The sequence below is a fragment of the Scleropages formosus genome, chromosome 20, assembly GCF_900964775.1.
Source record: "Scleropages formosus chromosome 20, fSclFor1.1, whole genome shotgun sequence".
NCBI lineage: Eukaryota > Metazoa > Chordata > Actinopteri > Osteoglossiformes > Osteoglossidae > Scleropages > Scleropages formosus.
Genome location: NC_041825.1, coordinates 1,335,059 through 1,351,052, shown reverse-complemented (window position 1 = coordinate 1,351,052; position 15,994 = coordinate 1,335,059). Strand labels below are relative to the sequence as shown.

The 15,994-nt window shown below is 47.8% G+C and overlaps 1 protein-coding gene across 4 annotated transcripts in view; it reads left to right on the top strand.

Annotated features, from left to right (window-relative positions):
• The window catches only part of LOC108919723 (rho GTPase-activating protein 23-like), a 70,533-nt gene that overhangs the window by 29,698 nt on the left and 24,841 nt on the right, over positions 1–15,994 (top strand). For 2 of the 4 annotated variants that reach the window (XM_018727978.2, XM_018727973.2), the window contains exons 2-4: positions 11,506–11,688; positions 15,259–15,283; positions 15,855–15,947. In XM_018727978.2, the coding sequence (XP_018583494.1) occupies positions 11,506–11,688; positions 15,259–15,283; positions 15,855–15,947 (301 nt within the window). Of the gene's footprint in view, positions 1–5,258; positions 5,555–11,505; positions 11,689–15,258; positions 15,284–15,854; positions 15,948–15,994 lie in introns of those variants that run through there. The other 2 variants (XM_018727959.2, XM_018727967.2) reach the window with 2 other exon arrangements.

The following is a 15,994-nucleotide window of genomic DNA, read 5'->3' as shown; positions in this document are numbered from 1 at the left end:
CCACCCTGTTTTATTGTATCCATATCCATATATAAGTGAAGGCAAATATAAACTCTAAAACTTTTTTAAAAGTCCATCAAACTTTTGATCACCATTCTTCAAAACTGACTGAATACGCATACATCATGTATATATACAGCTCAGTGTCTGGGGCTATAGTATCATAATCGGAACACGTGTCCTCGGAACCACTGTCAATATCACTGTGTTCCGACAAAATGACCTCGTTTGCTGCCATCGCGTTTTCTAGCACTTGCTGCCCGACGTCAACATCGTCCTGAGGAAACCCTTCGAACTCGGAATCCTCCTGTTCTTCGTCCGACTGCAGGAATAAATGGTCTTCAGAGCTGTCGAGCACTGACGTAACACCGCACTTCTTACATGACTTGTGTATAATTTCTGGTGTTATACATGCCCAGGATTCCTTTATCCATTGTACACACACACACACATTTTCAGAACCGCTTGTCCCATACGGGGTCACGGAGCCTACCCGGCAACACAGGGCGTAAGGCCGGAGGGGGAAGGGGACACACCCAGGACAGGATGCCAGTCCGCCACAAGGCACCCCAAGCGGGACTCGAACCCCAGACCCACCGGAGAGCAGGACTGTGGTCTAACCCACTGCGCCACCGCACCCCCTTATCCATTGTAGTATTAGCGATTTTGCGGGCGGCTTGCGGTTACCCTTGGCTGCGTCAACCCTGCCGAAAATTCTAGCAAGCACGTGCAAATTTTGACGACTTGCGGTTCAGATGAGTCGTTCAAGGCTTCAGGCATCACAGGAATGATAAGACTTTTACCATACATGCTCTAATAAACTTGTGATTTGGGAATATATGTTACCGTACAGAACCAATACTGAAGACCGATTTTTACCCATTTTTGACCTGTATTTAACACCGCTCCCCCCCCCCCCAAAATGTAATGCCCCTGGGGGCATTAATTAGGGAATATTTGGTATATGTATTTTATCATTATTTTTATCTGTAAACATGGAGGGTCATAATACAAACAAGTTGTCTTTGAAAACAGTGAAGCGTGGTAGCATGTTTACACACACACATTTTCAGAACCGCTTGTCCCATACGGGGTCACGGAGCCTACCCGGTAACACAGGGCGCAAGGCCGGATGGGGAGGGGACACACCCAGGATGGGACGCCAGTCCGTCGCAAGGCACCCCAAGCGGGACTCGAATCCCAGACCCACTGGAGAGCAGGACTGTGGTCCAACCCACTGCGCCACCGCACCCCCGTGGTAGCATGTTTAAGTAAGTGAAATCACCACAGATTGGGATAAATGAAATTGAAAGAAATTTGAAAGAAAATCCCACATACTGCATGTGTTCATTAAACCAACAGAAGGCTCTTTCGGCAGCTCTTTTTACATCAGCCTCATTTCTTAGGTTCTGATTTGCCACTCTATATCCATAATGCCCCTTTCCCTGTGCAGGAGAGAGACCGTCTTGTTCTATGTCTACAGAGACTATATGTTCATATGCGGTGGTTACAGTGCTTCTCCTTATTCGATGCTGCCACTGTTCTAGAGCATTGTTTTCTTGTTGTCAGATTGATTTGGGTGATTTATTTTAGGAATGAAGTGAAAGATGTGAACTGTGGCCCATGATGGCTCACATGGCATGTCTGGCAGGAAGGCAAAGGCTCGATGTAGCTACCAGAGGTAGGTCTGCTGGGACAGTCAGCGAACCACCTCCTGCATTCTGTGCACCCCCCAGCAGAATGCTAGAGGGTCCAGGTTTGTCCATATTTACATGTGGGTGCAGACAAGCCAACTGGCTCACAGCTTTAGGTCAACAAAGTAATTAAAGCCATGTTGCGTGGGTGCCACATGTGTCTCCTGTATCAGTTGTAACTGAGCCCTTGCTGAGCCCTCCCTTTCACCCTCCATGTGCACATCGATTCCACATCTTTTTGAATGCGAGAGCATCACAAGGAATTCTTTTGTTCCTGTCTGAAGGGGATGGTACAAGGAGTGTCTGCGGCCTTTCTTTGTCTCATTTATTATGCTTCCAGCCTCCCAGCTTTGAGAGACATACCTATGTCGCCTTTCTCTGTTTCCTGCTTCTCCTGGCAAAGCCATGCCTCCCCTTCCAGGGTGTTCCCTTCTCCCTGTCCCAGATCTGAGCAGTGATACCAGGGATGGACCCACTGTTCCTTTTCCACAACCAAGCACTGAGGGTCTCCGCATTGTGGTAGCCTTCCTGTGTTTGTGTCTCTCAGGCCCGTTTGCCTCTGTGTCTGCACATGAAACACCTGTTGATGTGTCTGAGCAAATAGGCAGCACACATCGCTGAGGGAATTGTGGAATGTGTGCTGTGCTGGGTCCTGCTCCACCATATTGCCCCCATGGCTACAGTCGTCATTCTTATGGCAGAAATTAACGAACCTGCATAATGTTCAGTTTGAGAATTGCTGCAGCTGGACTTTCTACACATGCAGTATATGGACTTCACATAGGGACACTGAAGATAAGCGTTGAACTTACCACCTTTTGGTTGCACATACATATCCCCAGCTGCTTGCCTTGTGATGGTTCCCTAGACAACCCTCCGCTGCTAGCGCTACCCTGCAAGAGAGCTCTGGCTCTCGCGAGGAAGGGCAGCGCAGCAGCCAACTCTGCCCCTTTAAAGAGAGCATATGTCTCGCTTGCCTCTGCTTGGCTGCCCCCCAGGGGAAGTTCAGTCTGGCAAGCAGTCAGAGCAAGTCCCCTGCTACCAGTGACCCTGTGCCACACACACACACACACACACACACACAGAGAAACAGGCCTTCACCACAGACTGAGGAACAGCCTTCGTAAAACACAGAGCCCTTGCATTTTCTGTGTGTAATTATGCACCACACGTATTTATATATCCAGCATTTGTGTCTGTCTGTGAGGGTTGTGCGCAGATATTGCCTCTACTTTTTACAATATGAGTGTCTGCATTCAGATATTTTTCAGCACCATGTCTGCAGAAGTTGTGCTGCCTCTTATATACTTTCGGCATCCCCTTACTGCAGAAACATTTAAGATTATAGTACCTGCATGTGAATTAACATGTTTGTGTGTGTGTCTGTGTGGGTTTGTGCATTGAAATGGCTTCCTCTGTGAGCTGAACACAGCGTGCCTCCCCTATGCATGTCCCTACTTGCACAGGAGCTGGAGTGGCAGGTGAAAACCAGTCAGACCTCATTGATAACGGCCATTACGTGCCCAGATCTCAGAGCACAGGAATTCCAGCATAGACACAAACACACCCGCCACCTATGTGATGGGACGTGTTCTGTGTTCGGTGGCTTACACACCTGGGACAGCATGCGGACCTGGCTGGCCCTCTCCCCGAGACCATGGAGTCCTGGATGTTTGGTGAGAGCTCTGTTGTGTGTCTGTGTGTGTGTGTGTGTGTGTGTGTGTGTGTGTGTGTGTGTGTGTGTGTGTGTGTGAGGGAGAGAGACGGAAAACATGTGGCACTGTGTAAATGAGCGAGCAAAGGAGTGTTTACTTCATCTTCCTCATTTCTCACACGCTCCTGATGAAACGAACAGCAGAGTGCGACTCCCCAGTGACACCAGTCCGCTACTCATGGGCGGGGTTTGTCCTCATGGTATGTGTGCCCAGAGTGTGTGTCTAAAAATAATTTTTATTTAGTTTTGAATGTGTACCATATGTTCCCTGTGTATACGGCTGTGTTCACAATTATAGCGTATGAAACATATAAATGGAGATGTGGACTGCATGCACAGCGCTGGTTTGATCTGGTTTTTGTTCGCTGAAACACAGGAGAAATGAGCGAGTGCGCTGACCACAACACGGCTCTTTGGCCACTCTGGTCCACCATGAAGCGAGATGAGGAGGGTGAATTTTGGAAACATGGCACGCTACGGCTGCACGCTGTCGTAATCAGAGCTCAAGTGCTGTGATGCTCATTGGTGCTGAGTGTGTGTGCAGCTGTGCTCTGTGTGGGTGGGCGGGTTCTTGAGGCCACATAAACGATCAGTCCCAGAGCATCAGTGCATAGTTCCATGCCTGTATTTTCCCCTACTTTACCCGGTTTCACAGTGTAGCTGTGCTGATCCTAGTCTCTGTTTTTTTTTTCCCCCCACACCAGCTGATTCTGCCGTTGTCTTTCACTCCCTGTCGCTGGCCTGTCTGCACCCCCCTGCGACAGCTCTAGCCTGTCCGTGCAGCAGAGGACAGAGAAACACCACTGTGAGAGGGAGCGCGAGCGGTTGAGGGAGAGGGACAGGGAGGGAGTGAGTAAGGGAGGGAGGGAGAAAAAAGAGAAGACTGAGGGAAACAGGGCATTTGTACTTTCTTTTTACCCTCCCTGATTTTTGAAACCTGACCCTTTTCCTCCTCCCGGAGGGCTGGTTGTTTGCCGGAGGCTTGGGCCAGTGTTGGTGTATCCCTGCACCTTCTCTTTGTCCTCACTCTTCTCCAGCTCACAGGTGTCAGGGTGATGGGTGGTCCTCACTTGGGTTTGTTTGCCTCTCTCTGATTTTAATTTTTTTCCAGTGTTTTATTTTTTTCCTTCCAAAAAACTTTTGGCTTCCCACACTCTGTGGGGTGCTTTTGCTGAGGTCTTCGCTGTGTGGGTACACACCATGACCGGCAAATCTGAAGCTTAAGAAGAGGTCGGAGAGAGAGGGAATGAGATAGAGATGAGCTGGTGAGAGGACGGCGGCTTGCTGCACTTCCAGCAGCCCGGAGGGGCTGGAGAGGGGAAGAGGAAGAGGAAAGGAGAAAGAGAGGGGAACGAAGAGGGTAGGAGGCAGAGATGAAGGCCCGTACAATGGCCCTCCTGTTTGTGAGCGGATAAAAGACCCCCTAGCCCTGGACCCGTACTGCTGGCACAATACTCCACTAGGATGCTGCGCAGACCTGCCAGACACTGACCTGGCACCAGCAGGCATTTGTCTGAAAGGACAGGGAAATCTCCCTCTTTTTTGTGTTACAAGGCCCCTTCAAGCTGAGAATGAGGATGGCAGTGTGGAGGAGATGTGGACTGGCTCTCATCGTGGTCTTCTAACCTAGAAAACCGCCTCATGCAGACCACTGGAGGCTGAGGAGCTCCAGGATCAAGATGTGGGAATAAAAGTAGGGGCACTGGAACAGTCGGACCCAGAGGAAGGTGTGGGAAGGAGCAAAACAAATACGGAAGGTCCATTGTTCTCTGCCACCGACCCATTTGCCTGCTTGGGGAGCGGCCTTCTTATCGATTGATGAGATTGAGATTTGGCTTGCACCAACCATAGGGCAAGAAAGCAGGTGGACATCCGTGACTTGAGAACGTGTCCAGTTGTCTGATCCACTCAGTTGCTGGGCATGTGGGCTGTGGGCCAGTCCCCCATGGACATCCTGGCTCCCGCCTCAGAGTGGCACTTTGATAGTCCGGTGGGGGTAGACTGCAGCTCCCCTGAACCCCGTTGCATCTGGCTGGCAGTGCTGCGGAGTGCAGCTGCCTCTGTGCCGTCTCAGCCTTGCTTGACCCCTCAAAAGCTGTGTGTGGGGCCCCAGGAAGGGCAACAGGAGCACTGTCGCCAGCCCAGGGTAAGCACACTTCTCCATCACACCAACCCAGCGTGAGGGGGTACACAGAGCACTAATACTCCATGAAGCTTAAAAAAAATAAGTACCATAGGCTATGCAAGGTTCTTATTAATGGGAAGCAATTTTTTTAACTTCAGTTTATTCCTAGTAAATCTCAGTAGAAAATTAGATTTAAACACTACTAATCGTTTTAATGCCATGAGGACTGTAAATCATCTGTGCAAGACTGTGCAAAGTAATTTCTAAAAAAAGTACTTTGGTTTGTTTGGTTTTTCATCTGTGTATCACTTTTTACATAAGTACCCTCTCAGAGCAGTTTACTGGCGGAAATCGAGAAATGTAAGCATGGCAGAGCTTCCAGTACCACGGCGGCACTGGGAATGTTGTGATGAGGGTCACAGCCAGGTGGATATGTGTTGGGTGGGGAGGAATCACTGCTACACAGCCCATGGGAGACAGCAGCTTCTGGGAGCGTTTCGCTCTGAGAACAGCCGTGGAACTGGCATAAGCTTGTTACACAATGCTCATGTGCCAGGCTCAGTAATGAAAACAGTGACCCACTTATCATACTGAGAACGGAGCTAGTCAACACAAGCAGAGATGCGATAGGAGACAGCGATATGACAAGAACTGCAACTGTAATGTGATATTACAGAGGGATGATACAGAGAAGCACTCGTGGCTAGAAATGTTGTGCTCTACATTTATTCATTGAGCAGACCCTATTCTCCAAAGTGACATAAAACTCAGACTAAATTAAAGTGCATTTTGTAACAGCCAAACCAGACACACAATTTCCAATACCACCATTTTTGCCAATGCATATTACCGAAGTAGCTTCATGTGGAATTGAAATTGTGACCAATAATTAATTACAGGCTCACAGAGCAATGAGGAGATCAGGAAAGAAGTGAAACCAAAGAGTTGCCTTTAGAATGCTGGGATGGATTCAGCAGTTCTGAGAGAAAGAGGGAGCAAATTCCACCACGTCAGAGCCAAAACCTAGAATCTCTTGTAAGTGGGACCACCAGATGGCCAGAGGTGGAAGAGCATAACGCTATAGCTGGGGTTCAGGGAGCGTGCGTTATTCTCCAGTTACTCTGTCTGAAACCTTTGCCAACTGGGTGCTGATTCCATGGGAGGGTATGGAGGGGGCTGTGCTCTAAGTTCAGGGGCCCATGTGGAATTGCTGTGTCTATTTGGGGAGGTCCCCTGCTTTTGGGGGAATTTCTCACCTTGGTGCTCATCGGCTGCCAGTCAGTAGCGAAATGCCTGGAGGAATTCTGGGTAGAATCAAGGCATGTGTGCAGTGTGTGCAACATGCTGCAGGGAAGTCCCTTCTGCAGGACTTCATTTCCATCATGCACTTCTCTGGCTGGTCGTGCTGCATACCTCCGTGTGTGAATCTCTTTACAGAAGTGTCTCTTTTTGGGGGCTCAATTCGCAGAAGAAGTGTGAAGGGTTCATTGTGTGTGAGCAGCTACTGTGTCTTTTCCTACACCACCGGAGCTTGGTTTGTGTGATTCCCTCCGGGGCCACTGTGTGCTCAGGGTTGCCAGGTTTTTTTTTTATCATTGGACTCGAGCACTGCAAGAGAAGGGCTCTGCGCACAGACACGCTGGCCTTCAAAGAGTGAATTAGGAGTTCTGCCTTTCATAGGTCTATAAATTCTTTTGGGTAAGAGAGTCTGCTTAGTAAATTGTGTGTGTGAGACAATGCATGCTTGTTTACACAGGACTGTACTCAGAATTGCAGTGGTTGAAGGGAACTGGAGGGAGAAACCAGTCCTGAACCCTTTTACACACTAAGGTATTTCCCTACACCCCCCCGGCCAGCAGGTTTTTTTTTTTACCGGTCGATGGACTGAAGTGGAAAATCCTGTTTGTTGAACAATTTGTATTCCTGGCTGATGGTGGACGTGCCAGGAAGGCTCGTGAAGCCTGCTCTGCAGGTGTCTTGGTACTGCTCAGGACGGGCCCAGGAATGGCAGCTGCCGTCTGGGTGATCTCTTCTGGTATTATTTGGTATCAGGTGTGACACGATGGGGTAATTCGTGTTTCGGGAATCCCTTACAGGGGTTTAAAATTTGTGTTCTCTAAAGCCACCTTGACTGCTGTCTGTTTGCAGAGAGTAGCCACGCTTTGCTGAGCGGTGAGGCTAGGATAAACGTCCTGCTGGCTGACAGGTGGACAGCCACCGAGTCATTGTCCTAGCAGACACTGGCGGTCACGTGGACCAATAGCCCAACTGCTCAAGAGTGCTACAGAAGGAGTGGAATTCGAACCTGGATGCTTTGCGTGTAAAGCTACGAGTCTAAGAGAACACCCGCTGGCCAATTTTGACTGAAATACTGCTTTCTTAATGTTCATTCAGTGAATAGCTGAGTGGATTGAGTATATCTGTTTATCTTGTAGCAGTGCCCAGTTCAGGGTGATGTGTGTTACTTTTTTTATTTATCATGTACTAAACTTCGAAGACTTGACTCATTTTATAAATTGCAGTCATCTGAATTCATTAATAGAAACTGAGTTAGAGGAGGAGAATGAGAGATGCCGTTCTGTGTGTACACTGCTCTGCTGTTTTTTTAGTGCAGTCTTGAGGACTATAAGATCACAGTGCTAACGTTTGGTACAGGTGAAGCACAACCAGGAAGAGATGTCAGAAGGAACAAGTGAGGGTCAGAAGAGGACAGGGACATGAACTATGGAGCAGGCAGACAGGAGGGGCCGTGAGGCTGGGCCCTTGGAGAGAGCCTGTCTCCGTATGTGGGAAGTAATGACAGGGTTCCCAGCCTCCATTCCGGGAGGGGCCCTGTGGTCGAAACTGTCCTGTTGGAGCTTGTCCCGGGCTGAGCCCTCAACCCCCCAACCCCCCCCATCCTTGTCCTCCTCCTCCTCCAGGTCCTCACCGCTCCCTCCTTATCCGTCCTCCAATTACTTTCGACATGCGTCTCAACATGTCTGGAGCCAAATACTCTGTCTCTGGAATTTGCTCGCCTTTGCTGGGAGTCTCTCGTGCTCACTTATGGCACGTCTCACTTTCTTCCTGAGGTCTAGAAGCAGGGATCTGTACCCAGGGCCCAAGGCCTGCAAGGCTGTGCCCTGTGTTGTCCATGGCATAGCAGTATGATATGCAGCAGAGAGGGAAGTGAACTGAGGGAGGCCACTGTACTAGCAGGAATCCCTGGGATGCCTGTTTGTGCCAGAATGCTGGTTTGTGTTGGCTGGCAGTGGAGGCGGAGGGAGGGGAAGCAGTGGGGGTCACTGCGGTGGTGACAGGCAGAGGGAAGAGCCAAGGCACCACATTGTCAGAAAGGGGGAAGTATGAGTGAGACTGGATAAAGCCCCCTCCCATCAGCCACAGCTATTTTTAGAGGCATGGTATTCCCTGAATTGGCAGTGCCCCCCCGCCCCCCCAGCCCAGCACCACACTTCCTGCCACTTCCTGTTGTTGTCCGCCTCAGCCTGTACGGTTAGCTAATGATGGGGTAAGCTGTGGGACGAGAGCTTGGACTTTGAGGAAGCAGGAGTGTTGGGGGGGGTGCGGGTGGGATCCCCTGTGCCAGATGTACCTGCTGCTGACAGCTGAGTGACCTGAACATGAATTTAGTCTGTGCACCTTTCTCATGTCTTCACCTTCTCTTCATCACCAGTATAATGAAGGAGGCACAACAACACAAACTGTAGCTGGGGCAAACAATCTCACTTTCCCTGACTGCATAATCCTGAAACTATGTGTGAAGGTAGATAAACCAGAAATCTTGAATCTGCTGCTGTGAGGCAACGGTTGTTTACCTATACAGACAAGTAACAGTGAGGTCACTAACAGCCACGTTGCCTTCCCTAGCATCCAGCTCTTCATATGGTAGATGAGGTGTGCAGGTCTTTCCACTTTGTCAAATTCTGTGTTCATCTCTACATCACAGCTTCTCCCCACACTTTCCAGCATCCAGATGTCAAGAAACATTTTTTTTTTTTTTTTTTTGTCCTGTCGACTCCTGTGATACCCCCCTGAAAAAAACACGCACACTTGTTTGGTTAGGTGCTACAGGGTTTGCAGTCAGAGAGGTGGGTGAGGTGTCGCCCAGGGGTATCAGGTAATGTACTTGGCTGCTAGGTGGAATCTCTAGTACTGTGTGTGTGTGTGTGTGTGTGTGTGTGTGTGTGTGTGTGTGTGTGTGTCAGAGACAGAGAGAATGGTAAATTCAAGCATGACATCACCCAGCTTTTTCGTTTCACAGCATGTTTTGCTCTTTGCAAGAAGAGTCGAGTCAAAATCCACTAAGAGGAGAGTCTCCTTTGAGACTGTAGGGCTTTAACAGTCTGTCACTGTATATTGTGTACTCTGACTGTCCATCACACTCTGATGGAGACAAGCAAAAATGCAAACTCTTCAGCCCTAAAGTTGAGGTTAAAGAGTCAGGTTAAGGGTTGAAGCTGAGGAGTGCTGCCAATCTGTATTGATTCTTCCCACATAGAAGAATTCTCAAAGAGTGAGAGAAATGAATGCTGTAGAGGTCGGCATAAGCTGTCAACTTCTGCTCTAATACACTAATCTACTGTATGTCATCAGCTCTGAACTTTCTGAACGTGCACAATACCTGCATTTTATTAAACAGCCTTGTCACTCATTCATGCAACTTGAGCCACCCCCTCACAGGGTGATCAACGTGAAGCCTGTCAGTTCTGTCTCGGCACTAATGTGGTGGAATGAAGTCCCTCAGAACTGCTGAAGGGTCTCAAAACTCTACCCATTTGCCAATTTGTGTGTCATATTGTGTACACAGCTACTGGAATATATGCACAGTATCAATCACAAACAAATTGTGCATATGTAGAATCAATTTCCTCTCATATGGGATACACTTTGGTTTACTCTGAGTTGTTTTATGTTGCTTTGGAGAAGAGCATCTGCCAAAGTGTAATTATAAAGGCAACTGATCATCCGGCTGACAGAACCACTCAAGCTTCTGAGCAATAATGTAATGTAATGCACAAATTGTATTTTCTCTGAGATGGATGTCGCTTTGGAGAAAAGCGTCTACTAAATGAATAAATGTAAATGTTAATAATGGTGTGGTGAGTTGCCTTAGATTGAGAATAAGTGTACTGAGTGTGAGAACAACTCCATGCAGCAAGGCTGCCCATGCTGGCCCCCTCAGGAAGAACTTGATGACCTTGTTCATGACATCCTAGGGCTCCTCAGGTGTTCCCTCTGCCCTCCTTTCAGACTGGAATGTTTGGCGTTGGCCGTGCTACTTCAGCGCCTCGTCTTCCTGTTGTTTCTTACCTGGCCCCCTGTTCATTTTTAGCCCTTCATTGTTTTGTGTTGGTCAGCGATGCCCATTGTTCAGTGTTTAAAATAGTTACTCTGGACATTCCTGAAAGTGATGGGAAGTGACTCACAAATACTAGGGTCCTACTAAGGTTTTGCTGGTTAGGGTGAGTTCACTGTTCTTGCTGCAGTTCTTTGTCATTTTCAGGAGGACCTACAAAATAGAAAGTGTGGGGAGTCCTGAAGCACTGGACCAGCTGAGCCATTCTCGAAGCGTAGGCTGGGGCCTCAAACCCTTGGTCAGCTCTGACTTTTGCTTTCTGCCAGCTACAACCAGAAGCTCGGCGCAAAACCCACTTTGTCTGACCAGCAAGGATGTTCTCTGTCAGCCTTGGTTACTGTCCATGTCCCTCTCTGAGCCATGTGTCATGACAGGCAGTGTGTAAAGTAAGAGGTCAATGTGGTAGGATGTCTACTGGAGAAACATGAGTGTGAGGCTGAATGCAAAGTCTGGTGGACACCTGGAGAAAAACTCCTAAACTGGGTTGAATACAAGTCCCTCATATACACAACGTGTTGTATGCAAAAAGTGTGTTTCCTGTCTCTGATGTAACCCATGCAGGCAATGTTGGTGTATTCCTAAGACCTTTTCTCATATGTTTTTCTCTGTGTTGCAGGCTAAAGGGCGAAGAGATGGGATTTCATCGGCCAATGAGAACTCGCGGCCGGTGTCAGGCGAGGGAGTGGTCTGGAAGGGTCCACGCACGGTGGTCCTGCGCAAGAACTCGCAAGGATTTGGCTTCACTCTGCGTCACTTCATCGTGTACCCACCAGAGTCAGCCCTGCACGCCAGCCTCAAGGTGGTTACTGCCGACAACGGCCTATCAGATGGCAGAAAGGCTAGCACAGCGTAAAAGAGATTAAAGGGGAGATTAAACTAAAGAGACCCCCAGCTGTCTTTGAGTCTGTTGGGCATCAGATTAGGGGGAATTTTTTCAGTGGCGTCCCCTCTGTAGACATCAATAGTGAACACTGTTCTCATTCATCTTCATGTTGTAAACAAGGATGATGAGAACTGGGAGCACATGTTTTACAGATGTTTAGCCCACAGAGACTCAGTAAGACAAGGAAAAGGATGGGCAACAAGACTCTGAGTGCCGGGGAAGTGTCCTGTAATTGCTCCATATTGCTACCACATCGCTTTTACTAGTACACCCGTGCCTCACTTCACAAGGTTAACTTGTTCCCTGAAATCACCCCATTAGGCAAATTCCCATTATTGCAGGGTGAAATTATCATTACTTCTTATGGGGGTGGAATAATGGATTCCCAGACAAAAAAATGTCACCTAAAGTTCAGATGAACCAAAATCTGAAGCACAAACCACTAGAGAAAGACTTTTTGCAATAGTGGGCAGCATGGCGGCACAGTGAGTAGCGCTGCTGTCTCACAGCGGCTGGGTGGTGCAAGAGGACGTGGGTTCGATCCCCACTCAGTCTGTGTGGAGTTTGCATGTTCTTCCGGGTGCTCTGGTTTCCTTCCACAGTCCAAAGACATGCTGTCCAGGTTCCCTCATGGTGTGTGAGTAACAAAGAGAGTGTGTTTCACTGATGTATGGATGAGTGACTCAGTGTAAGTAGTGTATGTAGCACTGTAAGTTATCTTGGTGAATAAGGTGTGTGGGCTGGTAACACTAAATAGAGTTCATTGGAAGTCGTGTTGGAGAAAAGTGTCTGCTAAGTGAGTAAATGTAAGGGTGTTTATGTTGTAAACGCTGTTTGTTCATATGGTTTACGTAATAAAGTGATTATATAAAATAAATATTTAAAGAATTTTAATGAATAACAAAATATCGTTTTAACATATAACATTTTACGTGTTATACCATTTATTTCTAAATGTTTGTTTTGAATCTGCTTCGCTTGTTAGTTAGGGTTACCGTAGTAAGTGGGATGGGCTGACACTGTCAGCGTAACAGACATTAGTTAGCTTGGTTATGGAAGAAGCTTAGTTTCTGTGTTTTACAGAATGAAACGCATGGTAGGCAGGGAATAATATACCTTTTGTTTGCATAAAGTTACTGTGTTACCAGGAAAAAAACGCAGCTGTACTAAGTCGAAATTTTTCCCCGGCTGTGTTTAGCAGTGCACGGGAATAGATCCTGCTCTGTGCAGGTTGGAGGGACAGAGTGCAGTCTGGAGGGACAAGGCTGCCATTCTTTTGGCCCCCAGCTCTCCCAACACACTGCAGGGGACCAATCAATGGGCCCCATTGTGGCTAGCAAGTTTAGTGTTTGCCTGGAGGATTGCTGTACCAGGGTGTAATACAATGGGGCTGGCAACAGGGCCTCTTTCAGACCTCCGACATTGGCGTCCATCCGCTGTGCAAAGATGCCTAGCATGATCTGTGAGTGACAGGCAACCGCATGGACACCCGCTTTGTGAAGATGGATATTCTGGCAGCTGCATGCAGTATCTCCGCTGTTACCCAGCTGGCTGGGTAACACTCAAAATGCAAGTTCATTGAACATACTCCGGGTTGAAAAAGGTCCAGTGGATGCACACAGCATGGGCGGTGTCCATAGAGAGGCAGAAAAAGGCACACACTCCCCCCTTCTCCAACCCCCAGTTCTCAGAGAGGGACTCCTCACCTCAGGGCACAAAACACAGGCGCAGTGGTAACGGAGTGTCCTCAGTCCCATTCTCTTCTCCTAAAGCCTCGACCATTGTCTCCATCAACAGGAATGAACTCTGTCAGCGAAGCTCAAAGCCCCCAGCACAGCGGCAAACCCAGCCACTCACATCAAACTGCCCAGTCAGCTTTGGGTCTGTACTTTCTGAGTGTGTGTGTGCGCGCACACAGGCTCATACAAGAGTACGCATGTGACGGTATGCTTGTGTGACCCAGTGTAGTTGTACAATAAACCCTCCTTTTTGTATAATGTCCTACTCTTTCTTCACTTAAGATGTTTGTCTGAATAATACACAGCACCCGAGTATTTTTCTTGATCAGCTTAGTAAAGATACTTGAAGAACAGAGAGAACATGCTAAGTGGTTCTGTCTTAAACCCGAGGAATTTTTGTCAGTGGCTAAGAGCTTGAGGTTTGGCTACTTGAGGACCCAGAATGAAGAGCAGAACTCTAACAACAGAGCTCCAGGAGTGCTGCTGTATGTTGATTAATGACATTCTCTACACTCCACAGGCATCGCTGTGGTCATCTTCATATTTGTTGACCTCTTGTCCTTTCCTCTCTTAGAACACGGTACAGAGTTTTGCTATTGTGCCTTGCCCTCTGCTGTGTCCTTCTGATATTTCAAGGCTGCATGTTCACTTTCCAGGAATATCAGAGCGAAGAGCTTTGCATAGACAATGCTTTTAATGTACAAGGGCCCAGAGAGTGTGTATGGAGAGTCGTAGCCCTCGCTCTAGGTGCTGAATTGTGGTGCTCTTTTCTTGGATCTGCCAGCTCTATTAGTGTTACTGGAGCTCTGCTTGTCTCAGCTCCAACCTGAACTTCTGAGAGCCATCTCACTGTGTTCATTGACACTCTGACATGGACCCACTAATTGACCCCCTGCTGACAGCCTCGGCACCCTGAGCTTAACTCTCTCCCAGGCTGTTGTCTCCCGCAGCCTTTAAACAGAAAATCACTTCTGCTGCTTTGAAGTCCTTAACAAAGTGTTTCCTTCTTGTGGTTGCGCTATAATTTGAGCTCACCACTGCCCCCTACTGTAAGGGCTTACTTTCAGATTCAAAAGGTCACGTTTACATTAATTTGTGTAGGAGATGCTTTTCTTCAAAGCGGTATACAATTAAGTGTAAACAAAAGACATTCGGCAACAGTCAAGCTTTACATACAGAACCAATATTACTGTAGCTTGTTTTCTTTGGAAGCACACATCGACGCAGTAGTTTCTTAGGAAAATGACATTCAAATTGAAAGTACATAGATAGTTGTGGCAGATGGTACTGAAGAGATTTTTCTTGAGACCCTTTCTGAATGCTGGAAGGGATTAAGCAGTTCTGAGGCACAGAGGGAGTTTCTTTGGCCAAAACAAAGAACCAGTGGGTTTTCAATTTTGGACCCCTTGTGAGTGGGACCACCACATAGCAAGATGTGCTGGAGGTATAGGGAGTAACCAGGTCCTGCAGGGGTTGGAGTATTAAGGCTTTGACAGTGCTGTAAAGTGTTGAACTTGATACTGGCAACCATTGGAAGCTAATGGAGGGAGACAAGGAGAGGAGACACATGGGAACGCTCCAGCTCATTTCCGATAAAACCGGACGGCTGACTCCGGGGCTCATTAAGATGTGTCTGCACATGTTTGCCACACCATAGCTTTTACGTTATTAGCTGTGGCACCACATGGTCGATTGAACACAGGTGTGGCCTGCTCACTGACTGCTCCCATGTTTCCTTGTGTTGCAGGATGAGGAGAACGGGAATGGAAAGGGTGAGCATGCTTTGCCAGACTTCTCTATCACCCCTGACTACCTTCACTGCACTCAAAAAGGGATGTGGTGTCTCTGGGGTGTAACTAACTGTTGCCCTCCAGCTCCCTCTGCTGGATTGAATGCCCTCATTTCCCTTTTCTTAGCGTGTTCTTTGGCATTTCCTGTTACTTATTCATAATAAAAATGCCTGTATTTATCCATACAAGGGCTCTTGTCCACATCTGTATACTTTTGCTGAAATTTCTGGGGTTCTAAAGATCTTTAATAGTTGATAGTTAAAGTCCTAAGTGAGTGAGTTTGTCCAAAATTTTAACTGGTGTCTTCCCAAATACACATAATAGTAAGCCCAGTCTTTTCTTAGTGCCTTAGTGTGGTTTCTTTACAGTTTTGACCAGAACATTTGGAGAGATGCTTAAATATTGAAAACTCTCATTGATTTGTTGTTCTTTGCATCAGGTAGTCTTCTCAGAATTCCTGTGTAAGTGACTCACTTTTATTGCTTTTTTCATGATTGCCTATTATTCTCATGTTACTCTGTGTGTGTCTGCGTTTGTGTGTGCACTCACGCAGGATACCAGCGAGGTCGGCTGGAGCCAATGGACACCATATTTGTGAAGAATGTGCGAGAGGAGGGACCTGCCTACCGAGCTGGGCTATGCACAGGTACGAGAGCTGAACATTAAGACCTGGATAAACCCTTATAAACTTGT